The sequence below is a fragment of the Rattus rattus genome, chromosome 7 (genome assembly GCF_011064425.1).
Source record: "Rattus rattus isolate New Zealand chromosome 7, Rrattus_CSIRO_v1, whole genome shotgun sequence".
NCBI classification, from domain to species: domain Eukaryota; kingdom Metazoa; phylum Chordata; class Mammalia; order Rodentia; family Muridae; genus Rattus; species Rattus rattus.
The window spans coordinates 24,743,912-24,760,404 of NC_046160.1; the positions used below are offsets into that span (position 1 = coordinate 24,743,912).

At 45.6% G+C, this 16,493-nt stretch overlaps 1 protein-coding gene across 1 annotated transcript in view; it reads left to right on the forward strand.

Annotated features, from left to right (window-relative positions):
- The first annotated feature begins 4,821 nt into the window (after window positions 1-4,821).
- The window catches only part of Dnajc27 (DnaJ heat shock protein family (Hsp40) member C27), a 28,769-nt gene continuing 17,097 nt past the window's right edge, over window positions 4,822-16,493 (forward strand). Inside the window, exons 1-3 of the mRNA XM_032909074.1 lie at window positions 4,822-5,086; window positions 8,147-8,229; window positions 11,345-11,414. Of these exons, the coding sequence (XP_032764965.1) occupies window positions 5,000-5,086; window positions 8,147-8,229; window positions 11,345-11,414 (240 nt within the window). The 5' untranslated portion in view covers window positions 4,822-4,999. The remainder of the gene's footprint in view (window positions 5,087-8,146; window positions 8,230-11,344; window positions 11,415-16,493) is intronic.

Genomic DNA, 16,493 nt, shown 5'->3' on the forward strand with positions numbered 1-16,493 from the left:
CGTTGAGGTTACAGACAGTCGTGAGCTGTTGTGTGGGAACTGAACCCAGGTTCTCTGGCAGAGCAGTCAATGCTTTTAACTGGTGAGCCATCTCTCCAGACCTTAACCCACTCTGTTTCAAAGAAAACCTTAAGTCACAATGAAGGAGACAGAAAAACAAAACTAACAACTACTCTGAGAACCTATATGATAATGGTATCTGTCAGTTTAGGACAAGAAGAATTGTCAATAAATTCTGAAAACTGAATTCTAGTGCAAAGAATTTATTTTTTTGAGATGATGAGTTAGCAATTCTTAGAAAGCTTTTTATATATTGCAAATGACGACATTCACTTTGGAAGCCAGGTGCTCTCTGTAAGAAGAACATAGTTGTGAGAGGGAGACACAATCAGAATATGCATTCTGTTTTACTAAAATGCATGCATGGCTTGTTTTAAAATGTGTGTGTGTGTGTGTGTGTGTGTGTGTGTGTGTGTGTGGTTTTGTTTACCCCAGTCAACTGGAGGAGCCAAAAGCAAAGACATGCTGGTGCCAATGAACACACTTAAGGCTTGGGTGTAGACGCCACACGGTACTTGAAAGAACACAAGGGATCAGGAAATGTTTGTTATGCCAAAAAGCAAGAAAATGCTCAAAGGAGGAGGAAACAGGAAAGAACAGAGGAGGCCCACTGTGCTGCTTCAGCTAGGGCTCTGTCCAGCACACAGGGTATGGAGTCCCCAGAATTCTTTGGCCAGCAAGTGTAGCCAATCAGTGAGCCAGTTTAGAGAAAGATCCTGTCTCAAAAGGGAAGATGGAGGACTGTATGTATTTCTTAGAAATACATATTGATCATCCCCTGCGCTCTCTCCTCCTCCCGACACCATCCCCTCTCTTTTTGTTTGGTTCTCTTTTGCTACGAGTCCACATTCCTGTTCCATAATCCTTGGTTTGCCGGTTTTGTGTTTTCAGTAAAGTCTTTGTTACGCAAAAAAAAAAAAATACATATTGAAGGATTTATGGATTAAAAACCTCACAAATTAATTTCAAATGACTGAGAAAATGTGGGTGCATATATGTCCAAATGGTGGACACAACCTATCTAGCAAATTCCACCTCCACCCCATGTGCACACATGTAGACATGCACACACACACACACACACACACACACACACACATTGTGTACTGGCTCAAATAAATGCCTAGGTGTGAAGAACAACTCACTCATTAAATACCTAACCCTAATAATTTAGTAGCTATTCAAATATAAGTGCACCTCTCAAACAAACTCTATCAGATTGAGTTCCTGGTCCTTTTGAAAAATTACAGCTACCTAAAACTCAACGCCTAATATGTCATAGACAAGGGATGTGGTGCCATCTGCTGTTAGAATTGTAAACAGCACCAAGCTGTATTTTTGTGGTTGTGATGCATTTGTTTGCCTTGAAATTTTAGAACCCTGCAGATATTTGCCTGTGAATTCGCTACGGGACTGTGGAGATCTCAGTGTAGTTTGAGAATCATGGGGCCCCAGAACAGTGCTGTTTAAATGTTTTATGTCCTGATTTTAAAAATTCTTTTATATTTTATCTTGTGTGCGTGTGTGTCACGTGTGTACCTGTGCCACAGAGTCTGTGTGGAGGTCAGAGGATAACTTGTGGGAGTCGGTTCTCTCTTTCAACCCTGTGGGTCCTGGGGATCAAACTTAGGCCCCTAGGTTTAGCAGTGGGCACCTTAGCCCACTTTGGCATCTTGCTGGCTCCATATTGCCTGATTTTGATACATGCGATATTGCTATGTAAGATAAAGTTCCTGTTCTTAGCAATGCATAGTGAAGTATTTATGGATTTAAAAAGTTTGGAAACTAATTTCAAATGGCTGAGAAAATGTGTGTGCATATATGTGCAAACAGTGAACACAACCTATGCAGCAAATGGATGGAGGCATTTAAACTCTAGAAAGATCTGTAAATTTTATTTTTTGTGGTGTTCCTAAAATGTCTCTTTATTAAACACTTAAAAATAATTTTAAAGATGAAGTGTAATACTAAATCTTTAGCGACATAAAATGTGTTTTAACATTTTTAGATGTCTGGAAGTTAAAAGTGCGATCACAGATAGCTACAAGCTTTTGTAAAGATGGTGATAGCTGGGAGAGACACGCGGCAGGGTCAGTGACGTTTGCTCCTTTACCTGGGCAGCAGACACTTACGTATTCATCCTTCCCCCCTCCAGCCTGCCTTTGTCTTTTGAGACAGGGTCTCACCATGCAGCTCTGGCTGTCCTGGAACTCACTATGTAGACCAAGCTGGCCTTGAACTCACAGAGATCCACTAACCTCTGTTTTATAAATGCTACAATTAAAGACCTGTGCCACTTCATTCAGTATCATTTGTTTTTTGGGACAAGGTCTCATTCTGTATCTCTGACTGGCCAGGAACTTGACAGAGAGCAGGCCAGTCTCAAACCCATAGACTTCTGCCTGCCTCAAGGTGGGAGCCACCTCGTTCATTACTTACAGTGGTTTGGTCAGGGTTCAAGTGACTGAGGTGCATATTTTACAGATCAAAGCAGACCTGGTCTCCATGTTTTCCCAGCATCCCTCAGTTCTACCTGGCCTATCCTACCTCCAACCTTGACCTTTCAGTCCAAAAGCTGGGCTAACCTTCCCCTTTCTAGGGGAAGGCTCTTTCCTATACAATCCAGATGTTTTGTGCTGGCATTCTCTCTCCCTCTGTGTCTCTGTCTCTCCCTCCCTCTCTCCCTCCCTCCCTCCCTCCCTCTCTCCTCCTCCTCCTTCTCTTTACTCTCTTACCCCTCCCCTTCTCTCCCCATGGTGACTTCCCTGGCCTCCTTTCCTGGGGTCAGTGAACTCACCTGCCTGAGAGCAGCTTCCCAATGAACCCGCCTTTAAAATATTCTAATCTGGTTTGAATTGGCTCATTTCACTGGCAGCTGAGAAATAAACTGATCAGATGGTGCCAAAACCCGGAAGCTGGCCATCTCCTACAGAATTTCCCATGGCCACGTATTACGTTGTGATGTCAATTATTGAAAAAGGTTCTATCTTTTTTCTTTTTCCAAAAAAGCATTTAACATTTTAAATTAAACATGCTCGAAACTGACTTAGTAACTACTGATGACTCCAGTCTTCACGGTGTCTTCCCAGACCTGTTTTAAGATGTCTAAAGCACTGTGGGGGCAGGAGACTTCTTCACCTTGCAATTACTGAGAAGTTGGCAGCCATCTTTCCCCAGGGCACGAGATAATCATTTGTCAAGCTCTGTTTACATCTGTAACTGAAATTATTGACTAAAAGAATAGTGTGTCTGCCAGACTGACTTTCATTCAAACAGTTGCTTTCTGCAACAGCAAGTTACCTTAGAATTTATGATTATACCTTATCTTGTCAGGTAAGGGGAAAGAGAGAACAAGGTTCTGGGTTAAGCTGGGATGTTGACAGATGTCAGACCACCACAAGACCTATGCTAGAGAGGGGAAACTAACCCCTCTCTCCCCTGCTGCCTCTGCTCCAAAAGGCAACTCTGGTTTTTAACAAGGAAAGAGCCTTGTTCAAGGTCCTTTTCCAGAGCCAGGGTCTGACCCCCTCTTCTCATCTGATGCTACCTTCTTAGCATGATATGGCTCCCTGCTTTTGCAGGCTGTCTGCAGCTAGAAGCAACAATCCGTTAAGAATAATCAGGAGAGGAGGGCAATGAGATGTGATTGTGTACTAAACATGTACTTTTTTAAATTATTCCCTAAAAGGGCAACAATATAAAGTAACTATTTACATAGTAATAGCATTTACACTGTAACAGCATTTACCTTGTACTGAGTAGTTACGCTGGCTAGGCTGGGTTTGGGGTGGAAGCCAAGAAAACTCACTTCTATAGGAAGCAGACTGAACAAAGCCATGAGGGGCAGGCCCCTAAGTAGTATTCTTCCACAGCCCCTGCATCAGCTCCTGCCCCCAGGTTCCTTTCCTATCTGAGTTCCTATCCTAAATTGTTTTGACGATGAACAGTGATGTGTAAGCCAGGTTAAACACTTTCCTCCCCAAGTAGCTTTGGTTATGGTGTTTCTTCACAGTCATAGTAACCCTAAGACAGTGGGATGGATAATGTAGAGGTGACATAAATAGGCTGAGGGTGTGCATACATTGTATAAAGAGTTTTATACAGGTGGCTGAAGAGATGGCTCAGTGGTTAAGAGCACTGACTGCTCTTCCAGAGGTTCTGAGTTCCAATTCCCAGCAACCACGTGGTGGCTCACAACCATCTATAATGGGATCCTTCTTCTGGAGTTTCTGAAGACAGCAACAGTGTACTCACATACATAAGATTTTTATACATATAAAATTTATAAAGGTTTTTGTATCTTTATTTGAAACAAGATTGCACAATACTGCCCCACCTGGCCTTGAACTCATAGAGATCCGCCTGCTTCTGCCTCCTGAGTGCCAGGATTAAAGCGTTTGCTTTAATCCTGTCCCCGTCTTTGAGTGACTGGGACATCCGCAGTATCCACTGTGATCCTGAGATCAGTCCCCTGCAGAAATCCACAGGTCACCGTATTGATGGAAAGGAGGATGGCAGCGAGGCATCCATCGGCGAAGATTCCAGAAAAAAAGCCTTTGGCATGACTGGGCCTTACACTAAATTTCAAAACTTCCCCTGACAACCACTCTATTTCTGCCAATCCTGGGGCCAGGAAAAGAAACCCTAATCGCCTGCGCCCGGACCCCACTGGACCAGCAGGACCCCAAGACCCAGTCCTCCCGGGCCCCGCAATGACGTCACGGCGCGCTGTCATCGCGAGACTCCGCTCGCCCTCCGCGGCTCGCCGCTTCCCAACCGCCCGCGTCCGTCCGCGGCCAGGCAGCGGTGGGGATGGCGAGCCGCGGAGCCAGGGTGGTGACGAGCGCAGCGGCTCCGTCATTGGGCGAGGAGGCCTGAGGGACGGGCTGGCTGGGTGCTTAAGGACACCAGAACCCGCGGCCCCAGCAGAGCGAAGGCAATGGAGTCCAACGTGCCGAAGCGGAAGGAGCCCCTCAAGTCCCTCCGCATCAAAGTCATCTCCATGGGCAACGCCGAAGTGGGGAAAGTGAGTACCGCGTGCTGCGAGGGGCAGGACCTCCGCGTGCCAGAGCGACCTACCCATTGGCTAGCAGAGCCACCACTCAACAGCCTGAAGCTCCGCCTCCTCGCTGTCTGCTCAGCATCCTGAGCTCACTGGGGTTTGCGGCCTCCAGAGGAAAACAATCCTGACCTTTTTGACCTTTGGGTTGCTGGCTCTTTGCTGACGTCACTGCTCCTAAGAAGGTGTCTGGGGTGGCCTCTGATCTTTGATTGTATTTTGAAGGTAGTAAGGAGGCCTAGGTTCCAATGTCGAATGATCAGTTTATGTAGCAAATCTTTTTTCAGGGAGAGGGGTCTAGGACCTGCGGGTTGGGGAGAGTCGTTGCCAGCCTTGCTGTTTAAAGGGATGCCAGTAAGGCATCCAGATTTAAAGGGATGCTAGATTCTGAAAAATGTAGCCCTGATCAGCCTGGGAGCCTATATTCCCATCACCAGAGCATAACAACCCAGTATGTTTCTGGAGACTTGCACTGGCCGCCCAGGATCCTGCGTTTTTAATTTCTCATACTGCCACATCCATTTTTCTCGGAGAAGCCTTTAAAAAAAAATCTTTCAGAGTGTTCCATCTGCTGCTTATAAGCTATTAAACTTCCTCTCAGATGGGAAAGGAAGGATGACCTAAGGCTTTCCCTAAATGAATTTAGATGCGTATTACTCGTTTTCTTAATGTGCGGAAACTTGGTTAAGAATTCCCAAGGTCGACAGACAGTGACAGGGAAGGGATCAGAGGAGGAGTCTTCAGTAAACCAAATGCAGAAGGCCTCTAAAGAGAAAGTGTACATACTATATAAACCAGTGCCCTGCACTAGAAGACGCTCAGCAAATATTTATTGGTGTTTTACTATTTAGCACGCTCCCATTCTACTTAAGTACCTTCGTGTACGTGTTAACAAAACGTTCGCTGAAGATTAACATTTATTGACTACTAACTATTTTCCAACTCTCTTTTAAAAAGCAGAGAGAGTTGGGAGTATAGATCAGTTGGTGCTGTGCAAACATGGAGAGCAGTTCTACACCCAGAACCCCTGCAAAAAACTTTTAATCCCAGTGCTCAGCAAGCACAGATGGTTGGACCCTGGGACCCACTGACCAAGTAACCCCGCCTAATCAGCAAGCCTCGGGTCCCGAGAGACGTTGTCTCAAAAAGAAAGATGGCTAGGCACTGGAGAATGACACCAAGCACTTGATTAAAACTCCCTTCACTACCTAAATTATGGTTTTCTGTGTAGATAAATGTTGGACAGTTTTGGAAAATGTGCTTAATACATTAAGTGAAACTGTAGCCCTGGTTTATTCACTACTATTTTAAAGAAATATGTTACCAAAACTAACATAGTATGTAAAAAGACACAAGGTCGCTGATGAGTGAGGGTGTTAGGTAATTTCAGGTCCGAGGAGACTTTGAAAATTGGCATGGGACTTTGGCGTGCATTGACTACCAGGGCAAGAAGCTGAATTGAGTTTAGACGAGGGGCACGGAGAACTCTCAAGTTGCCCACAGAGAAGGAATAAGCCCTCGGGGCTGAGCTGTTGTGAAAACCCTAACTGTATAAGCCTAGTGGCCTGAGTTCAGCTCCAGAAACCACGGTAGAAGGAGAGAATCAGATTCCAAAAGCTGCCAGGCTCAATGTGGCCTGAGAGCCCAGCAGGTACAGGCACTTTGGACTCCTGCAGAGGACCAGCATTCGGTTCCCAACAGCTGCCTCAAATTAGATGGCGCAGCACTGCCTGTCTCACTCTAGGGATTCGATGCCCTCTTCTGTACTCTACTGACACCTGCATCTACAGACATACACATGCACACGGTTAAAATTGAGCTTAAACATTTTAAAGTAAGTCTTCATGTGACAGAATTCACATAGAATTCACTTATTTAAAAAATACAGTTGACTGATATTTTCATTTCGTTCACAGAGTTATGAAACCATTACCATGTTCAGTTGTAGAATATTTTCATCATCCCCTGGAGGGAACAAGCCCTAGCAATTAACTGTCTCTCCCTAGTTCCCCTAGCCATTAACTCACTTCCTGCCTCTATGGATTTGCCTGTTTGGGCGAGTTCATGTGAATGGAGTCATATACTACGTGACCTTTCACTCCAGACTTCTTTGACTTGTGTAACTTGTATAAGGTGCACTTTCGCTGTGGTATATATTAATATGTTCCTCACGTGGTAGAGATGTATTCCATCATGTAGATGTCATATATTCTGTGAGTTTCCGCTTTTGGTTATGGGCACTAAAGGTAATTATAATGTAGACTTGAGGTCTTAGGCCCTGAGCCAAATACGACTTTAATATTTTGATCCTTTTTCACTGGCAGAGTCATGGCTCGATTAACAGAGCTCGATGTAGGCAAGACCAGCTACTGTCATGTCCCGCTAGCTCACTGGGGGCCTGCTGACTTAGGTGATGGCAGGATGTTTGGGTAGAAACCGTCCAGCAGATGCTTAGATGTGGGCGTGGGAAGGAGCGAAGGCTAGATATGGGTACTTTAATGGTGTTGAATGTGGAAGGCCGAGAGAGGTCTGCAGAAGACAAGGTCAGAGCGATGGCCGTACAACAGAAAACATATTTACTGTGAGGGTAAGAGTTAAGTTTTTTTCTTTTAAATCATCACGTGTGGCCTGGTTGGTGGCACATGACTTTAATCTTAGTACTAGGGAGGCAGAGTCATGTTTGAGGCCAGCCTGATCTACATAGCAAGTTCCAGGCTAGCCAGGTCCCTCTTAAAACCGAAGTAAAAACCTCACCTCTTATACTCGTTTCAGGCACATTATAGCTTTTGTTTTCTTCTTGTCTTTTGAGGGTTGTTTTAGTTTTGGGTCAGTCTCATGTGGTTGAGGCTGGCCTCGATCTCTTGATGTTTCTGTTTCTCTAGTCATCCACTGCCACGGTAGCCAGTTGTTGCATTTGGAAACTCTTCCATTTTAACTGGGGTGACTGAGGAGGCCCTAGTGAAGAAATGTGTTGTTTCTAACAACTTTCCAGTGTGTATTACTAACGTGTGCATCTTGACTTTCTAGAGCTGCATTATAAAACGCTACTGTGAGAAGAGATTTGTGTCTAAATACCTGGCCACCATCGGGATTGACTATGGAGTCACAAAGTAAGTATATTGTTCCTCTGGCCTGTGCATTATACAGCTCTCAGACTGGGTCCTAAGGTAGCCTGCATCTCCTTCAGAGCATGGCGTGGGGTACACTGAGGGGCTTTGAAGGTAAATCGGAGAAGACAAGACTAAGGGACGTTTTCAGGTACGTGGTGCCGTGCTCTCAGCCAGCTGGTGTGTTAGGTGCCTGCCAGGCCAGACGTGGTTTTAGGTGTAGGCCCGGCAGTGATGAACAGGCCAACACAAAGCCTGGCTGGCAGCTGAGCATCTAGGACAGATGTCTGCATAAGCAGGCCTGACCAGCAAGTGTGGTTTTAGAAGTGTGGAACCCAGCATGTAGATCTGAGAAGAGTGAAGTTGGGGATCAGGGGAGACTTGTTTAGAGGTGAATCAGGAATGGTTGGAGAGAAAGTAGCAAGGGGAAGCCCCACTGAGGAGTAGAATCAGGACAAAGAGCACATTCCTTACAGACTTCTGTGCCTTCAGCCCCTGAGCACCTCTTTATCAGTGAGGACCTTCGTAAGTGACACACGTTAGCATTTTCTATGTTGTCTGTGGTGCTTATTTCTGTATGTTTAAGACCCCTGACTTGAGAAAGGGGTCTCTTTTTTGCTAATGTTCTTATTCATTCTTTGAAAGTTTTATGCGTTTGTATAATGTATTTGGACTAATCCACCCACCAGTGCCTCCATCTCTGCATGGGTGTGAGGCCATCCACTCTCGGGGCAACCTACCGTGGCCACATCCCCAAAAGAGAGTTACTTTCCTCCCTCAGGAACCATCAACTGCCAACAGCATGTAGATGGGGGACCCCAAGGGTCCTTCATCCACGCTGGGATTTAGACTGGCTTCATCTGGTCTTGTCCAGGTGACCCCGGGGGCTGTGAGTTGATGTGTACAGCAGCCCCGTCATAACTGTCAGCAGCTGACGACCCTCTTCCCCTTGCCAGCTCTTCCATGCTCTCTGTCACCTCTTACCTGTGTTCCCTGAACTGTCTTGGTCAAGGCTGATAGAGAAGATCACCTACAATTAAACATTCCTAGTTATTGACACTTGTCCCTTTGACCAGTTTTTCCTTTCTGGTTAACTACTCCTTACAGAAGCTTCTCTGACCAAAGTTGAGAGCAATACAGGTCTGTGGGTCTAAACATAAATATTGAGAAGTTGGTTTGACAGAATGACTATTAAGCAAAACAACAAGAGTTATTTGTGTCTTCCCAGGCCTCATATATAATCCGAAAGTGCTTGGTTACCTTCATGTCTTAGAGTTTTATTGCTGGGAAGAAACGCTATGACCAAGGCAACTCTTATAAAGGCAAACATTTAATTGGGGCTGGCTTACAGTTTCAGAGGTTTAGTCCATTATCATCATGGTGGGAAGTATGGCAGTGTGCAGGCAGACATGGTGGGGAGAAGGACCTGAGAGCTCTACATATGGATCTGCAGGCAGCAGCAGGATGCTGTGCACTACACTAGGCATATGTAGCTTGAGCATCTGAGACCTCAGAACCCACCGTGACAGTGACATCCCTCCTCTAGCAAGACCACACCTCCTCCAATAAGGCCACACCTAACAGTGCCACTCCTAGGGCCAAGCATTCAAACACATGAATCTGTGGGAGCTATTCCTATCCAGACCACCATACCTCATAACTGCCATGCCACTGTTACACCAGTGGATGTATCTTGCCAGGTAGGTTGGTATTGTAGCAGTAGGTGCCACCACCAACGGAGATCGTGATCTCTTTTCTCCCCACATCCTGTACACCATCTTGTGGTACATATAACCAGCCAGCAGGGAGGGAATATCCACGTCAGTCACGGTTTATTTCTTTATGTCCTACATCCAAAATGAGTCCTGTAAAAAGGGATTTGTGTATGTTTTCTCCAAGGGCCAGGTACAGTGCTTCTCCCTGGTGACTGCTCAATAAATATTGATATACTTAGAGATGAAAAAATTTATATCAGAATATGAAGGCAATATTCAAGAAGGTAGATAAAATTGGCTAGGTGTATCTATAGCAGAATGTCAGTTGTATGAAGGGCAAGGTCGAGTTTACGTATGTCCTAGACTGCATTAAAGTAGTTCAAATCTGTGGTAAAGTAGAACCTAAAAGTTCTATATAAATTCTATCACTGTTTTCAATTGAAAGCAGCAGGAGATGTTTTTGCACACTTTTCTCTAAAGTGTGAAGTTTATAACTCATGAATGAAAGTTACAAAGCTCTTCATTTGAAATCCTCCTTTCTTTCTAAGTTTTTCTTTCCTGTTTTCTACTTCAGAGCATAGGAGTTCATCAGTGATGTGGTGGGACATTCTATCCAAGGCAACTTTGATTACATCTTATCTGACAAATGGAAATTGCTATATAATGCCATAGAATTGCGACTTGTTTGTTGAGCCAAAGTGAATTGAATTTATTCGATAGGCTATTTTGTGTATTACTAATTTTTTAAAAAATGTGATTATCCCGTGATGAGTATTCTGAAATTCCTTCCCAAGGAAGACACAAAGAATGCTTACCCCTCCTCTCAAGGTCTCTATGGCTAACCAAGGCAAGATTCCACCTAGGAAACCAACTAGTTTATTTTGCTTACATAGGTAAGGGGTCATCTATGGTGTGGGTGTTCCTCTCACAAAAGTTGGCACCAGAAAGTCTTTACTCGGCTGAGATGAGGGCTTCCTCTAAGCTATATAGATGGTACCCCCAACCCTCAGTGGGTTACTCTAGCTCTTCCCTAAGGCCATGTGCAATTAAGGCAGAGTTTCATACAACAGGTGTTGGGGAGCAGCTAGAAACTCAGATGAGGGTCTTATGACCCCGTCCCCATGACAGCCTCAGCTGGGGAGGATCCTTTGTAAGTGGGGAACTTGTTGGTTCAGGTTTGTACACTGAAGCATCTGAGGTGGAAGATGGTACTCAGGGCTTATGTATTCCAAACAAGGAGGTGGGGTTTGTGGCCAGCTTGCTGGCTCCTATTGTAAAGATTATCTGGAGTTAAGAAGAGGATGAAGAAACTTCTGGAAATGTCACTCCTCTTTCCTTTTGAAATCCATAAATGTCAGTGCAGAAACATGACCTTTGAGATTGTTTCCATCTGAATCTTTCAGGGTCCAAGTCAGAGACAGAGAAATCAAAGTTAACATCTTTGACATGGCTGGACATCCCTTCTTCTTTGAGGTAAGAAAGCCTTTTTAGGAAACTTAAATCCATAAGCAAACAAAAGCAAAAAAGCTGGGCAGTGGGGATGCACGGCTTTAAGGTAGATCTCTGTGAGCCAGCCTGATCTACAAGGTAAGTTCCAGGACAGCCTGGGCTACACAGAGGCACTGTCTCAAAAAACAAAACAAATAACAACTACCACTGCAGTAAAAATAAACTAAAGGAAAAACCGAAAACCTAAGTCCAACATTGACATTGGAGACAGAGGGGAGTTAATTGAAGTGACCGGTATTCAGATCATCTGTAAAGTTAGCTCATATCAGTGGCTTGCCTCTGAGTCTCAAGGTAGTGGATATTCCTTGATCACTTAGACTTCCCTGGAATAGAGATGGAAACGTTCATGGCTAATGTTTCAAACATTTGGATGTATCAGCCATTTCCACCATAAGAGGATGCTGACCTTTTTTTACCTTATACCTCAGCCCAGGGTGCGAGGGGTCAGTGATCACAGTCCTGCATGGGCAGTAGCAGCTCGGCAAGGTCACTCTTTGACAGCAGGGTCTAGTGTGACCTTCCCTGTCACTCCCTAGCCATGCTGCTTCCCAGGAATAAGCAGAAGCAGCCCTGCTAGGTGCATGCTCGTCTGTGTGGCAGTCCCCAGACGGGCACGCACTCCCTGTTGGTGACTTTTGCTGGCTTGGCCACTTCACTTTTGTCTGTATTGTCGTTATTTCCTTACTCCTATTAGCTCTGGTGTTATGTGGCTCTTTGCTCCAGATTCTTGAGCTAGAGCCCGAGTTAACAGTTGCAGACCCTTCTGTGCAGCGAGCGCTGTGGTTCTCTCCTCAGCATCGCCTCCTATGTCCGTAACACTGCATGATGCCTTCATTTTCATTTGGTTCAGTGGACTGGGGCGAGGGTGTTTGCTGTTCGTGTGTCTCACAGCTCTTGAATCTGTACGCTGTGGATGGCCCTTAGCACTTTTAGACATTCCAGCCATGCTCGCTTTGGAGGCAGGGTTCCCCTGTCTCAGATGCTCACCTCACTGGGGCTGCGGCCACCATGCTTCCTGTTCTTCATTACACTTCTCAGCTCCACTGTTCCTATCGATTTCTTTTAGTCCAGTAGGTCCCAAAGTCCCTGTTCATTCACTCATAGTCCTGTGTCCCAGTCACACACACACACACACACACACACACACACCACACCCCACACACCTCAAGATTGGGTGATTTTGCTGTAATACACATTTTTAAAAATTACATTATTTATTTATGTGTATATGTGTAGGCACATGTACGCCATGGTGTGTGTATGTGTGTGTGTGTGTGTGTGTGTGTGTGTGTGTGTGTGTGTGTGTCCTTTCACCACGTGGCTCTTTTGGGAATAGGACAGAGTCATCATGCTGGGCAGTGAGCGTTGCCTGACTGGCTTCTATGGTCTCTGCGGTGGTCTCTGACTGCCACAGACAGCAGAGCAACAGTGTGCAGGAGGTGCAGGGGCGGTTCAGTTCAGCATGACTCAGTAGCCAGTGTTCAGACTTCGGGAGTCTGACCCTGAGCAGTTTATTTTAGGCATATTTAAGAAGAGCACAATGGGTAAAAACCTTTCCCGGTGATAATGAACTCAATCGTGTGTGCACAGTAAAGCCCAGAGTGAGCTGAATGAAGACTGGGTGTGGCTGCACCAAAATCCTTTGTAAAGTACATGTGACACCATCCATAAGGATGAGTTCTGTGGAGTGATCGAGGACAAGCTCAGTATGGGTTTGGGGGAGGGTCCTGTGGGGTCTTGGCTGTACAGATTCTACAGAGGTCACCAGGCTGTTAGCCAAGCCTACTCCCAGCCTTCTGAATGGATAACAGGTTATACGTCCCTGCCTTTAAAGGTGCAACCCTGTGTGTTTAACATTCCAGAGTCCTAGAGCTTATCTGTGAGCACGAGGACCTCCATGCCTCCTACAGCCCGTCCCTCCTTCACTGATTTTTCTCCTGTCTCCTCCGTTCAGCCGTTGATCTCAATCACTAAACTTATCTCCACGGTCACAGTTCACGTTTCTGCAGTCTTGACCAGGGCAGGAGATGCCCCCACCTCTCTCCACATAGATGTTTGGCTTTTGTTTGTGAGCTGACTCTTTCCTGTGTCCTTCACTAGTGAGGCTGGGCTTTCCACAGGGCCTTTGTCTGTCCTTCATGGCGTTCTCTACACACCTAGAGACGCTTCTCCACATCTTGGCAAAAGAATCCCCAGAACTCGCTAGCACGCCATTCCTCTGGTCCCAAGGACCTTAGCTCATCTGCCTTAGTTTCTGTCCCTCAGAGGTTTTAGAATTCATACTTTATACGTAATGTCCAGGATTTACCTGTTCTTACCAAAGAGTACAGGAACGTATGGCTGCTTCCGTCTTTCTAGAGGGACTTTGTAATGGTTGCATAATTTTCTACCTTGTGAATACACTAAGATAGAGAGGTAAAACAACTCCTTTCTGTATGGGAAGCTTATGCCGGCCAGGTTTAATCAGTTTCCGAAGCTGAGCCTATTGTCAGTGAAAAAGGCACAGAGTTCTGGTTGATTTTAAGGCTGACCCAGGTGTTCTGAATATCAGAAATACTAATGCAGATCTTGACTTATACAAAGATCATCTCATTGGAAAGTTAAACGATGTCAACATACTCCTAAACACAGTGGTCATCTGCCAGTCACGGCTAGCTGTATGTCAGTTTCTATGCTAGACACTGGCAGCACAGCGTCCCATGTTCATGTGGAGTGTAATATGTTAGAGAAGTATTCCTTAAGCCAGCAGCAAATGCTGGCTCATTCAATACTAGGATTCAGTGTCTCCCAGGGTCAGAAAGTCCTACTGAGGAACACGACACTGGAACTGAGAGGCTGCGGGTATGCTAAGACTTACACAGGGTGGGGTGTGGTAGTGTCTGGAGAACAGGGAGCCATGACAGGTTTGCTGCTTTGTGAGCTAACCCTGTCCAGAGCTAAAGCTGCCAGCAGCAGCATCTCCTTGTGGCTGCCCTCCATTTGTCTGCAGCAGGCTCTGGCCTTGCCTTTGAGGAGACAGACTAAGTCTTTGTGGGTGTCCCTGTCAGCTGATGTTCACTAAGTTCTAATACATCATTCTAGGTATGTCTGATTGCAGCGTCTCAGCTCCCTGTTCTATATTTGACTCCTATTAATGCAATCTAAAAATACTTTGGGTTTTCAGGAGTTTGTGAAAATAGAAGTATTAATTAAGAGAAACTCCTTAAAGTTACCTCTTCTGAAGTACCTTGTCACAGACATAGTCTGAGCTCTCTTCATGTGTCTTGTAGTTGCTGTCTGTGGTGCAAACCTTCCTTTTTGACAAAACCAAAAACACTCTCTTCTTTCTAAACCACAAGCTCACCAAAGTGTGTCCTTGCTCAGCACATATGTTGTGAACACCCACAGACATCCCACAGTCCCCAGCTTCCTCATCCCCTGATGGAACTTCCACTGTCACCAGCCCCCTTGACAGGTTTCCCCAGGGGCTTGCCAGGGGCAGCAGCAGAGCCTCTCTTCCGTTGAAGAACATGCAGTCTCCATTAGATGCCCTCATAGGAACTTTCTGAGACCTCTGTAGTATTACATTAGAAGCTGTCTCAGCCTTTGCCCTTCCCTTAGCTTCCTCACTAAACTTCGTTGTGATAAGTCTCCTGCCCGTAATCGGAAGCTGCTTCAGAAAACTAGAGTAATGGAGCTGTGGGGTCTACTGAGACATCTGTTTTGACCTTTTCTTTTTACAGGTAGGGAAACTAAGGCTGGGGTAATAAAACAATGTACCCAAGACCATGTAGGTAGCTAGTCCTGAGCTTAAACCTGAATTTGAGCAGTAGCTGTTGAGCTTGCTTTAATCACACACACACACACACACACACACACACACACACACACACACACACACACACACACACACACACACACACACACACTCCACACACCACACTCTCATACACTCATGCATTTTCTGGAGACATGACCCGCAGTGAAATTCTCCTCCCCCTTAGCCTCTGCTCTTGTCCTCTGTAGACATCTATACGTTCAGCCACTCGGTGAATCAGTGAATGTCCATTGGCCTCATGGGTGACCAGGAATAGATATATCCAGGTGCCTTGACCTTAGTGTGGAACACAGCTGATGCAAATGCTGCCAGCTGTGCAAATGGCAGCAAGTGACAGGAGTGTGCTACACGTGCAAACAGTAGCCAAGCATGATGGTGCGTGTGGTAATCCCAACACTTGGATGTGGAGTCAGCAGGATCAGGAGTGCAAGTCTTCATCAGCTAAAATGGAGTCTTTGAGGCTAATCTGGGCTACAACAGACCCTATGTCCAAAATAGACAAAAACAAAAATAGAGGTGGGGGTGGGGTGTGTAAGGTGAGGTGGGAGTAGAGAAAAGAAATAGAGACAAGTGTAACAGCTGTGGTGGTTCGGAGGCCAAAGAGTTTACCTTCTGTTCTGTTCTGCAAGGTAAGATGGTGAGAAATGGAACAGGAGAAACCACATATTAAATACAACATTATACTCAAAAGATTAAAGACAAGAACTCCAACTGGGGCACGGCTCAGCAGTTAGAGCATTTGCTGCCCTTGGAGCAGGCCAGGTGTGAATCTCAGCCCACATTAAGTGGCTCACAACCTCCTGTAACTCTAGCTCCAGAGGATCCAACACCCTCTTCTGACCTCCGTGGTCACCCACACCTTTGTGCTCGCGCTCGCGTGCTCTCTCTCTCTCTCTTTCTCTGTCTGTCTGTCTGTCTCTCTCTCACACACACACACACACACACACACACACACACACACACTCGCAAATTAAATATTTTAAAATTTTAAGTCTTTTTTTTTTTTTTTTTTTTTTTTTTAAAAGCAGCTCTGGCAAGGCAGTGGCATGCACCTTTAATTCCACTGCTCTGAAGGCAGAAGAAAGTAACTCCCTCTTGAGTTTGAGGCCAGACTGATGCATGGTGGATATCAAAACAGACAAGGTTATATAGCAAAACACTGTCCTGAGCCTGCACCCTCACCCCCTCCCAAGAAAACAAAACAAACCCAGCCTTATAACCCTGTT